At 30.9% G+C, this 12625-nt stretch overlaps 2 protein-coding genes and 1 pseudogene across 2 annotated transcripts in view; all 3 read right to left on the reverse strand.

The window, feature by feature from the left end:
* Positions 1 to 550: 550 nt before the first annotated feature.
* Positions 551 to 1618, reverse strand: LOC17899945 (glutathione S-transferase F6). Its single transcript, XM_006304747.2, has 3 exons — positions 1395 to 1618; positions 1243 to 1291; positions 551 to 1145 (listed from the first exon to the last, which is right to left on the reverse strand). Exons 1-3 carry the CDS (start codon positions 1542 to 1544, stop codon positions 718 to 720), a joined length of 627 nt encoding a protein of 208 aa, XP_006304809.1. The 5' UTR covers positions 1545 to 1618; the 3' UTR covers positions 551 to 717.
* Positions 1619 to 2194: 576 nt separating this feature from the next.
* Positions 2195 to 3329, reverse strand: LOC17899374 (annotated as a pseudogene).
* An 8507-nt stretch (positions 3330 to 11836) lies between these two features.
* LOC17898992 (putative F-box protein At1g47790) overlaps positions 11837 to 12625 on the reverse strand; it is a 1179-nt gene continuing 390 nt past the window's right edge. Inside the window, exons 2-3 of the mRNA XM_023788705.1 lie at positions 12302 to 12451; positions 11837 to 12245 (exon numbers count right to left, since the gene is read on the reverse strand). Of these exons, the coding sequence (XP_023644473.1) occupies positions 11837 to 12245; positions 12302 to 12451 (559 nt within the window). The remainder of the gene's footprint in view (positions 12246 to 12301; positions 12452 to 12625) is intronic.

The following is a 12625-nucleotide window of genomic DNA, read 5'->3' on the forward strand; positions in this document are numbered from 1 at the left end:
CATATCAAATTGTAGAGAAAAAAACATAGATTTTTGTGTATCATAAAAGTTTTACGAAAATAACAGTACAAAAACGAATATGTAAGTTATTAGATTCATGGGGTAAACATATTCAAAGAAATAAAATAAATAAAAAAACAAAAAAAAACAAAAAAACCAAACCGATATAAATTGCCCTCCTTTGTCATTTTTTTTTCCCTTTTATTTTCTATCTCACACTTTCTCTATTTCACATTGTAGGGACCACCGACTATTTTCCTAATAATAAATAGTAAATGTACTAGTTTACATATTACTTTTCAAAAACGTACTAATTTTCCAATTAATCCTTCTAATAACTATAAGTATGATTTTGCAAAATTAAGACCTTCATAAGCATTTAAAGTCAGTGGTCAATGTCTTCCTTACAAAGCAAAAAAATGAAGTCTCAAGTCAGCTTTCAAGAATTGGATGAATAAAAGTCAATATTCTAGAATGAGATCACATTAATTTAGTAGCTTAACTTGAAGATAACAAATATTTCATTTTTTAATTCATCAAATACTCTTTATTGAAGATTGCATTCAAACCCATCACTTATAGTAGCAGAAAAAAACAGAGTACACGAAAAGAAAAAAACAGAGGAAACACACAAAAAGAAAAACAGAGTTTATGAGAATTAGGGCAATGATGTCATCGCCACTATTATTCAATCTTGTGATAGTCAGCTTGATTCACTTAAAGAACCTTCTGAGCAGAAGGCCTGGAAGTGATGTCAGCAACCCAAGCACTGACATGGGTACGCTCGTCGAAGAGTTTCTTAGTTGGAGTACCGAGCAAGTACTGAATCACAGGGATGATGTGAAGATCAACCAAAGTAAAGTGATCAGCAGCCAAGTACTTGGAATCACCAAGCCTGTGTTCGTAAACATCGAGGACTTTGCCCAACTTAGCCTCTTCTTCTTCAACAACGGCTTTGTCTGTGGTCATGCCATACAACGGCTTGAGGACTTGCTCCCAAACAAGCTTTGAGCCAACTGGGTCAAACTCATGCGATTCGATTTCGATGCCCATGGCTATGATCGCCATGTCCTTTCCAGTTGAGAGAAGGTTGTTTCCTTTGTCTGCGTAATTATGAGCTATGTATTGTGTAATTGCTCTTGATTCTACCCCCAAAAAAAAAAAAAAGCAAGTGTTTCAGACGGTTTATAATTTATTGTATTGCGAGATTAGGACTAAAGTTAAGTGTTTTTGATGTTTTACCAAAAAGCTTGAAGTCTCCATCTTCAAAAGCTGGAACTTTGCCAAAAGGCTGCGACAAAAAAAAAAAAAAAATGAGTATTCAAGACCTAGTACGTACGTAGGAAGGAAAACAATATTTTTGTCATGATGACCAAAATATTATGTGTACTCACGTTGCGAAAGATGTAAGGCTCTTGCTTGTGTTCACCATCTTTGAGTTCGATATGAACGAACTCAAAGTCGAGATTCTTCTCGTGTAGGGCGATGAGAACTCTTCTCGTGGCTGTGGAAGCAGGGTGACCAAAAACTTGGATTCCTGCCATTACTGAACGAAATGCTGTTTTTCTTTTAGTGTTCTTAAAAGTATGAGTAGAGAGAGATCTTTGTGGTCGATGAGAAGAAATACACAGATGGGGGAGTGTATTTATACAACTAAAACAGTGTAAACTTAGTGAATAAACAAAAACAAGAGAGAATCCTCGGCGCCACCAAGCTTGAATACTATTAATAATTTTGTTAAGATGATTGATTATTTCAAAAGTCAAGCTGAGTAATGTATGATTCGCCGTTTCTATTGGTTCAACACTTTAATACTTTATTTATATAGAAAAATGGAGTTTCAGTCGTATAACGTTTATAAAACTATTATAGTGGGAGAAAAAAGCAACCACCGTTTGATAACGACCACAATGAAGAATGGCCTATCTCTACACAACGCCGAGTCTGTAAAGAGTATTGAGCACAAAGGTTAAGAAGGACGAGTTACTACTCTATGATAACATGTGTAAGATGTAACAGCTTCTGAGCTACTTTTCTCTGATATCAACAAGCTGCTCAAACAGTAGATGTAATAGCACCTGCAAGTTAATTCATGAAAAGCCTAGATGAGACTTGAGGCTAAAGAAAACGTTTGAAACATCATATAACTCATCATCAAAGATTAACATACCTTGTTGCAGCTGCAAACTAATCATCAAACCGTAACAGTTCGAGAAAGCTCAATGCAAGGAAACTCGCGGAATGAATGCACAAGCGATATTGATTTGTTTTCAAGTGATAATACGGCTGACAACGACCCAAAATCACAAAGTTCCCATCAACATTTGCCATCCTAGAATCAGTATAAACGAGACGAGGCCAAAGAGTTATACCCTTTACAGGTCTCCAAACTATATCCTTTTGATCATACACGAGAATGGGAGGTTCAGGAAACGGCTGAGCATTAAAGGCATACAACAAACCATCAACCATACAAGAAAAGATGGCCCCCAACACTGCCTCAAGTCCCCAATTCTCCCATCTACCTAGTCTTGGATCGTAAGCCAAGCAAAAAGGACCATCCAAAATGTAAATCTTGTCTTCCATAACCACATGTGCAATATACACTCCTCTCCAACTAGCAACGGGAGAGAATGGACCAGACACGACTTCCCAAGTCTCATTCTCAACATCGAACATCTCCACCAAATCATGATATCGTTTCTCGCTACCTCCGACTACGTAAATCTTTCCATCGATTACACCTGCGGCTGAGTAGCATCGATCCTTGTTCATACTCCGGAGCTGGCGACACGTGTTGAATCTGCAATCTATGACAAACAGAGTCATCACGGGTCGATTATAGCTGACGTCAAAACCACCCATAACGTAAATCTTGTGTCCTATTGTGATGGCAGTGCATGCAGGAAACATCGGTGGAAGTGAAGTGACTCTGCTTAAACATAATGAGGTGTTGCTTCGATGGAGTATATGTACCATCTTGGGGGTTCAAAACGTGGGAGCGAGATCAAGGTATAAAGAACCGGTTCGGTCACGCCTAGGTCCGAGCGTGTTACGAAGAGTTGCTCCGAAGAGATTACGTCACGGAAGGCTCTAGAGAGTAGAGATAGCCTCGGGTAATGGCATCTTGGGACGCGTGCGACGGTGCTTTCGATAAGTATCAGTGGAATGTCTCGAGCAAGATTCTTTACTTCTTCTTCTTGATCTTCTTCTTGGTTCAGTTTCTTGTTTTGATTCTCTTCTTCTTGCGGGTTCTTGTTGGGTTCTTCGGGTTTCTTGTTTGGATCGCCGCCAGCAGAGCCGCCGGGAATTTCAGTGATTATAGCCATCGCCGTGTGACGTTAACAGCGAAGAATTAACTGAAAAAGAGAGAGACTAAATTCGATTTTTGAAAGAAGCTGTTTACGTTGTGTGTTTTTTATTGGAATAATTGGGATTTTAGTACATTTTTCAAACTTAATTAGTAAAATAGTACAATTACTATTTATAATTAGCAAATTAGTCACTTTTCCCTATTTTCAACTATTTTGAAGACTTTATAACTCTCTCATCTCTCTCATATTTACACTAAATGCCATTAAACTTACTTTTATATATATTTTTGTGTATTTTCTTTTTCTCTCTTTTTATAATCTAATAAATAAAATATTAATTAATATATTTTTTTCTGATTTTCTGATACAGTAAATTTAATATATACACAATTTTTATTGGGAGATTTGCACAACTAACCTTTTTTATGATACCCTTTTCTACAAGTACCCTCTCTAAGTGTCCATTTTCAAAAATACCCTCTTCAATGTACAAAATGACTAAATTACCCTTCTTTATTATAACTCATGATGAAGAAAGGAATATTCTTTCCAACAAGAAGAATATTCCTTCCGAAAAATTTCCCGCCGAATTTTCCCGCCAAAAATTTTCCGCCAAATTTTCCCGCCAAAAATTTCCCGCCAAATTTTCCCGCCAAAAATTTCCCGCCTAATTTTCCCGCCAAAAATTTCCCGCCTAATTTTCCCGCCAAAAAATTCCGACAAAAAATTTTCCCGCCAAAAAAACTTTCCTGCCAAAAATTTTCCGACAAAAAAATTTCCGCAATTCCTTAAAAAAACTTGTAAATATTTATAAATCCTTTAAAAAATCCTTTAAAAACCCTTGTAAATCTTTGAAAAGTCATCCAAAACCTTTCAAAACTTGAGTAAACCTTTTAAATCCATTGTAAATCATTTTATAACATTTATAAACACTTTTAAATCCCTTTAAACCCCTTATAACCGTGATAAATCATTTAATAAAAACTTTTGTACACTTCTAAAACCCTTTAAAAACCCTTGTAAATCCTTAAAAACCATTTTAAAGAACTTGTAATACCTTTAAAAACTTTTGTAAACCCTTCAAAAACCTTTGTAAACTTCTAAAACCCTTTATAACTTCTTGTAAATCCTTTAAAACTATTTTTAAATCTTTATATGCCTTTAAATACACTTTTAAATCTTTTTAAAAACACTTGTAAATCCTTTTAAAAAATCCTTTAAAAATCCTTGTAAACTTTTAAAATTCTTTAAAAATCCTTGTAAATCCTTTTAAAACTGTTATAAACTTATAAAACTTTTAAAAACCATTGTAAATCATTTAAAAACCATTTAAAAACCTTTGTAGGCTTCTAAAACACTTTAAAAACCATTACAAATCTTTTAAAAACCATTTCAAAACTTTTGTAAATCCCTTTAAAAACCCCTGTAAAACCTTTAAAAGACCCTTTAAAAAATCTTGTAAACCCTTTAAAAAAATTTGGCGGGAAAATTTTGAAAAAATATTTTTTTTTGCGGGAAAATTTTTGCGGAATTTTTTTTGGCGGGAAAATTTTTTGGCGGGAAAATTTTGGCGGGAAAGTTTTTGGCGGGAAATTTTTGGGGGGAAAATTTTTGGATGGAATATTCCTTCCCAAAGGAAGGAATATTCTTTCAAATAGGGGTAAAATGGTCATTAAAATATAAGAGAGGGCAAAAATGAAAATGGTAAAAAAAGAGGGTATTTTTAAAAGAGTGTATCATAAAAAGGTTATTGGTATCAATTTCTCATTTTTATTTTTACACTCATATTTACTGTATATTATATAATTTACTAGTTTAGTACCCGTCCGATGGACGGGTTATCTCTCTTTAAAATTAAATTAAAATTAAAATTTATTATAAGTTATAAAAAATAATTTCTAAATCTCTTTTTTGAAAAAATAAGTGAATTATTTTCAGTTGGAAAGAGATTCTATTTGGTTTGAAGTATCAGATAAATGTGTATAATGAAACATTAATTATAAAAATCTAGGAATGTCAAACTGACAATCACCAAAACATTTGGGAGCTAGTCACCATTATTCATAATATTGCTAAAATATTTTTAAAAATCTTAATTTAGCAATTATCCTCTAAAACATGATTATACCATTTTGTAAAAATTGTTATTTCTTAACTTTCAATTTTTCAAAAAATCATTCTCAGACTATGAAAATTTATTAACTATTATTTAATATGATGGTAAAGTTTTTTCAAATTAACATGAATCTAAAATATGATGTTAAATACAAATATTGTCATTTGTTAATAAGTTCATATAAACAACACAAACAAACATAAAGATTCTAAAATAAATTATAGCATCGTTGAGGAAAACATTAAAAAATCTTTCAAATATGAATTATAAAAAACTACATATTTTATAAATTTACTATACTACGAATTATATTGAACTTTTGTTATCTTTAATTTAAGCTAAAAAGGTTATTTTATTCACCCTTATGTTTTAGACAATAAATTGCTCAAGGGCATAATACATTCATACATAAATTAAAAATTAAACAAATATAACATATTATAAAATAAAAAACACGAATAAAAATATTTATTTAGTTAACTCAAAATCTATTTTATTTGTAAAATGTAAATCTTAATTCTCCTTTATGAACCCGAACTGATAAATAACCTTGTTTAATTGTAAAACCTAATCTCACACCTCTTTTATAAACCCAAACCGATAAATAATCTCGTTTAATTATAAAATCTCAACTATAATGCTCATTTATAAACTCAAACCAACATATAACCCTTATAATTATAAAACCTACATCTAGCAAAACCAAAAATTAGGTTAATAGTTGAAAAAGAATTGATGAGACTTACCCCTTTAGGTGTACCCCTTTTTAAAAATACATCAATTTTCTATCCATTTTTAAAAGTACCCGTTTTCAAATATGAAAAATTGTAAACTTTTATATAGTTTGTAAGGTACATCTAGATCATCATTACTACTGGGAGACTCAATACAAATATTTATAAAATTTTAAAGGTTCTAAACAGCATTTATAAGACTTTTATAAGGTTTTTATAAGGTTTACAAAGTTTTATATGGTTTTTAAATAATGCATTTATTAATGTTTTTTTTTTTGTCATCACATTAATTAATGTTTAACAGATTGCTTATATAAAAAAAACATTTGAAATAGTTTTAAAACACCATTATTATTTGACATAATAATCTAATAAGAATCAATCACCAAAAACAAAACAAAAACAAAAAATTATTGTTAGCAAAATTTTATAGGGGGATTTGCACAAGTAACCTTTTTATAATATCCTTTTCTACAAGTACTTTCTCTAGGTGTCCATTTTCAAATATACCCTCTTCAATGTACAAAAATACTAAATTACCCTCCTTTATTATAACCCATGATGAAGAAATGAATAATCTTTCCACCAAAAAGAATATTCTTTCAAACAAAAAGAATATTCCTTTCAACAAAAAGAATATTTCTTCCGAAAAATTTCCCGCCAAATTTTCCCGCAAAAAATTTTACCGCCAAAAAAATTTCCCGCCAAAATGTTTCCGCAATTCCTTAAAAAATCTATTAAAAACCTTGTAAATATTTTTAAATCCCTTAAAAATCCTTTAAAAAACCTTGTAAATATTTTAAAAGTCATCCAAAACCTTTCAAAACTTGAGTTAATCTTTAAAAATCATTGTTAATCATTTTATAACATTTATAAACACTTGTAAATCCCTTTAAACCCCTTATAACCGTGATAAATCATTTAATTAAAGCTTTTATAAACTTTTAAAACCCTTTAAAAACCCTTGTAAATCCTTAAAACCCATTTTAAAGAACTTGTAATACATTTAATTTTGTAAACCCTTTAAAAACTTTTGTAAACTTCTAAAACCCTTTAAAACCCCTTGTAAATCCTTTAAAACTATTTTTAAATCTTTGTATGCCTTTAAATACACTTATAAATCCTTTTAAAAACACTTGTAAATCCTTTTTAGAAACCTTTAAAAATTCTTGTAAATTTTTAAAATCCTTTAAAAATCCTTTTAAAACTGTTATAAACTTATAAAAACATTTAAAAACCGATGTAAATCATTTAAAAACCATTTAAAATCTTTTGTAGGCTTCAAAAACCCTTTAAAAACCATTACAAATCTTTTAAAAACTATTTAAAAACTCTTGTAAATCCCTTTAAAAACCCTTGTAAACCCTTTAAAAGACCCTTCAAAAAATCTTATAAACCCTTTAAAAAATTTGGCGGGAAAATTTTTCTCGGAAATTTTTTTGGCGGAAAAATTTTGGCGGGAAGGTTCTTGGCGAGAAATTGTTGGGGGGAAATTTTTTGGAAGTAATATTTCTTCCTTTGGGAAAGAATATTCTTTCAAATAGGGGTAAAATGGCCATTAAAATTTAAGAGAGGGCAAATATGAAAATGGCAAAAAAGAGGGTATTTTTAAAAGAGGGTATCATAAAAAGGTTATTGGTATCAATTTCTCAATTTTATATCGACTAATGGTATTATTATTATCTTTTAATTTATTGTTCAAATGTATTGTTAGCGAAAATTAGTCATTAAATTGCTATATAAATTCATTTCTAGCATAATTTATATTTCTTATTAATATAAAATAATAATAATAAAAATAACAGTCACAATTTTAAAAGCGGTGCATTAACAGTAAAAGTTTCTACAACCAAAAGTAACAGCCGTTACCAATCAGGGCAAAAACCTTATAAAACTTGTAAAAACGATTTAAAACCTTTTAAAACATTATAAAATATTTGTATCAAAATTCCAAGTAGTAGTTATTATATAGAAGTACCTTATAGACCATATAAAACTTTATATTTTCCATATTTAAACAGAGATATTTTTAAAAATGGATAGATAAAGGGGGTATTTTTGAAAAGGGGTACACGAAAAGGGGTATTTCACAAAAATTGTATTTAATTTTTTATAATTATTTATATAATTTATTTTTTAGTGTTGTTTAAAAATTCTATTTTTATCTTAATATTAACAAAATTAGATATAACATGTTGCGACATCTTATGTTTTACTTGACACTTATCATGATCACGTGAGTTAGTAAATTTAAAAACCAAGTTTCGACATATAATCTCGTTTAATTGTTAAACTTAAACCATAATTTTAATTTACAAAGATAAAACACAATTCTCATTTATCATTTATATACTCAAACCAACAAATAACCTGCTTTAATTGTAAAATTAAAGTTTAAACCTTAATCCTCTTTTGTAAACAAAAACCGACATATATTGTTGTTAATTATAAATTTTAAATCCCTATCTTATTAATAAACCAAATTGACATAACTGAAATTAGGTTATTTGTTTAAATTTATTAATATTTTTAATATATAATTCTTTATAATATTTATTTTATATATTTCCTTTTCGATAGGGTTAATAATATTTCTATTTTATCTAAATATTAACAAAATTAGAATTGACACGTGTCAACATCTTATCGTTTATAATTGACACATGTCACGATCTTGTTAATGGCTGACTTTGAAAACCAAAGTTTATATAATAAGATATGAATAAAAAAATGTACAGAAAAATATATGTACATATATAATTGTATATATATACTTGTACATATATATAATTGTACAGATATAAACACTGTACAGTTAAAATATATGTACAAAGATATACAATCCTACAGAATAATGTATGTACAAATACAATTGTACGGATATAAAATATTGTACATGATTATTTCTGTACATATACGTCTTTCTATACAGATAGAAAAATGTACGAATCATAATTTGAATGAAATATATTTGAAAATATTAAACAATATGCATATCAAATTGTAGAGAAAAATAGAAGATGATTTTTCTGTTTCTAAAGTTTTTTAAAAAACAAATTCATATAATTAATATTTTAGTTATTAAATTAGTGGGAGAATGTAAGAAAATATATATATATATGAGATGGAGAGAGAAAGAGAAGATGTAGGACATTTGTCTTTTGTTTACGAGAGAAAGAGAGAGATATGAGTATAGGACAGTTTGGTAATTGCAAAAATTTTATTAGAGAAGAGCTTCTATTACATACACAGTAAAATACCTGCGTTTTACTAATTGTAAATTGTAAACTGACTATATCCCCTATTAAGTTTGGAAAATGTACTGATTTGCAAAATATCATAAAAATCCCGAACTTTCAAATCTGGGACGATTTAATCCTGAACTTTAAAGAAGTCATTTTAATCACAAAGTTTTGTTGACTTTTCCGTAAAATAGCTAAGTTTTGTTGACTTCACTTATTTAAGCATGACATTTATTTATTTTTTAAAAACTTGAAGATGTGGTTAACTATCTGTGAGCTGCTTCTGTTTAGCATAAATGACCATGTTTCTTAGACGACAAAACGACGTTGGAAGTCGTTTTCTTCCTCCATGGGTCCGCGCAATGGCAACAATTCAACAAGAAGTAAAGATAATTTGTGGATTTTTCTAGGGTTTGGGAGTTAGATTTGTGAATTATGAATCGATTTTGGGATTTAGTTTCTTCAGTTTGTTAAACGACATCGTTTTGTGGTTTGGAACGGAAGCAACTCACGGATAGTTAACCACATCTTCAAGTTTTTAACAAAAATTAAATGTCATGCTTAAATAAGTGAAGTCAACAAAACTTAGCTATTTTACGGAAAAGTCAACAAAACTTTGTGATTAAAATGACTTCTTTAAAGTTCAGGATTAAATCGTCCCAAATTTAAAAGTTCGGGATTTTTATGACATTTTTCCCTTTTTTATTTACGTTTGTGTATTTATAGTGAAACCATAATGAGTATAAATAAATGCTCTCTTATTTTATATGGGTTTTCAGAAGGTTCGTTTTTAAAAGGATGTTTATCAATCATCATAAATAAAAAGCCAAAATGATTTGTATTTTTTTTTCTTTTTCAAAATGATTTGTATTAGATCACTTTTAAAATTTGCTTCTCTTAAACCCTCGTTCTAATACATTTGATTTGGTGAAAATGTGGTTTTCTCTACTTACTCCTATTTTCACCTTTTTTTGGAAGAAAAAACACTATCGTATACAAAGCTTCATAAATAAATAAAAATTGAAAAAAAAAAAAATCACTTTAAAATTTGTATATGAAGTTTTCCTCTAAGCTAAAGAAAATTTCTTCTTCTTGTGGCTTTTGTCAATACCATGTTGAGACTCGGGACCACTTGTTCTTCTCTTGTGCCTACGTCGCGGAAATCTGGGCGCCTCTGGCTAAGGGCCTCATGAAATCTCGCTACTCCACTGATTGGTATTCTCTCATCGACTTTATCTCGACGCAGCAATCTGATATCGTCAACTCTTTTCTACTCCGGTATGTGTTCCAAACAGTTATCTACACAGTTTGGAAAGAACGCAATGAAGGACGTCATGGGGAAGCTCCAAATACTGCTGCTCGCCTCACGGACTGGATTGACATACAAGTTAAAAACCAGCTTTCCATGATTAGTAAACTCGGGGATAGACGCTATGCCGAAGGTTTCCAACGATGGCTCCAATCCCGTATTTAATTATGAGTTGAGTCCTCTGTAAGCTTTTTTCAAAATTTTAAGAAAATATCGCACTTGTTGTAAAAACGTTATTTTTATTTTGAATATAATTTAACATTAGATTAAAAAGAAAAGAAAAAAAAAGTTTCTTCTTCTTATTATTATTATTATTTTTTTGACAACTTGAATCTTACTTTTAACCACAGGTTAACTTTAAAATTTCCTTTAAGCTTTTTAAAATCACCATTGGAAAAAAAAAATTACAAAAATGAGTCAAATCTGAACGTGATTACTTGACTCACAAGTCTCTTTGTTGTCTCTACTTAGAAACCCTAATTTGTATTTTAGATGTTGAATTCAAATGCTTTGTTAGTCGTCAGGTACCAATGAAAAGGATATTGAGAGAGCAATTTTCTTGAGTTGGTGACATGATCGATGTTAAAGGTCCCCAGATTCAGGTAATCTCAGTGCCCTTGTCGTTTTAAATAATATAACAGAGTTTCATGCAAAAGAATATATACAGTATAATGGTTCTCAGCCTTCATCAGGAATTTGTACTTCCACACTTTAATATTGTAGATTTTAGTTACCCATATAATGAAAAAACCTCCGGTTAACTCTATGTGTTTGCTTCATCTCTAAACCAAGATTTATATTGCTCATATAGTAGAAGCAGAGATTAGGTTTCATTAGTGTAAACTGATCTGGTTTCTAAACTAAAAGCAAACATAGAGTAGTTGAGACGGTAACAGTTCGACAAAGCTCAATGGAAGACACCTTGACGTCTCTATACTAGTGTGATGATTTTATGAAAGAGATAAACAGAGTTGTTCTTGTTTTGTTGTGAATCTAAGAAGTGAGAGTTATAAAGGCACTAAAACCTGTTTAACACCGGATGAAGATGAGGATTATTACAAGAAATAGTAAAATTTAATTGTGCCATTATCCCAAGGAAAAGAAAAATAAAATAAATAGTGTTACACAGACAAGAGACTCTCAATGTGATCGGGAAACATAGACATGGTCACTACTTTTCCAAGACCATCACGGCGAAATTCGGGTTCTGCAAGTCCTTGATAAATGACTCTTCTGACGGTGTTCCTCTTTGGATCGAAATACAGAGCATGAAATGGATCAAACGAAACAGACCAAGAAGATGAGGCATAAACGAACTCACCAGCTGATGTCACACCCTTAAGAAATAATGAGGTTTCCAAAAATGGATCCTCGAGAGGAAAAGGTAGAGAAAGACGTTTAAACGACCACTCATGTCTCTCTGCATCCTCCAAAACCCACAGCGAAATAAAGGGATCAAAACTGATTACGGAAGCTTGCCAAGCTAAAGCTAACTTACCTTGGTAAGCTAAGAGGATACCCTCGGATTGACTCCATGGCACTTGTATCATTTTGAACTTTTCAGATTTGACATGGAAGCTCATCACAATGCGGTGAGTAAGATCAGAACTAAGATGGGCTTCGTAATACAAAACCCCTTTGATGCATCGTCCACCACGGCGAGGGAAATGTTCAAAGCTACCTTGGATGAATCTCCATGATGATTTTTGACCTGTTCCCAGTGTAAGAACCCGAGCCTGATTCCTTGGCTCAGGGTAAGTAGAAGAATAAACCTCAGGCATACACACAACTTTGTATGTACCATCGATCGGGTCGTATCCCATAAAGCCTAGCGTGTATTCCCAGCAGCTTTCGGGTTTGGTCAAGGTTGCAAACCGCCTCATGGTTGGGTTCCAAATCCCGAGCTTTCC

The sequence above is a fragment of the Capsella rubella genome, unplaced genomic scaffold (assembly GCF_000375325.1).
Source record: "Capsella rubella cultivar Monte Gargano unplaced genomic scaffold, Caprub1_0 scaffold_1, whole genome shotgun sequence".
NCBI classification, from domain to species: domain Eukaryota; kingdom Viridiplantae; phylum Streptophyta; class Magnoliopsida; order Brassicales; family Brassicaceae; genus Capsella; species Capsella rubella.

Excerpts from the sequence above, each read along its gene's own strand:
- LOC17899945 (XM_006304747.2), bottom strand. The coding sequence starts at position 1,544 with ATGGCAGGAATCCAAGTTTTTGGTCACCCTGCTTCCACAGCCACGAGA. Across the intron at positions 1,292-1,394 it reads AGCCTTACATCTTTCGCAAC|CCTTTTGGCAAAGTTCCAGC; the intron begins GTGAGTACACAT and ends TTTTTGTCGCAG. Across the intron at positions 1,146-1,242 it reads TGGAGACTTCAAGCTTTTTG|AATCAAGAGCAATTACACAA; the intron begins GTAAAACATCAA and ends TTTTGGGGGTAG.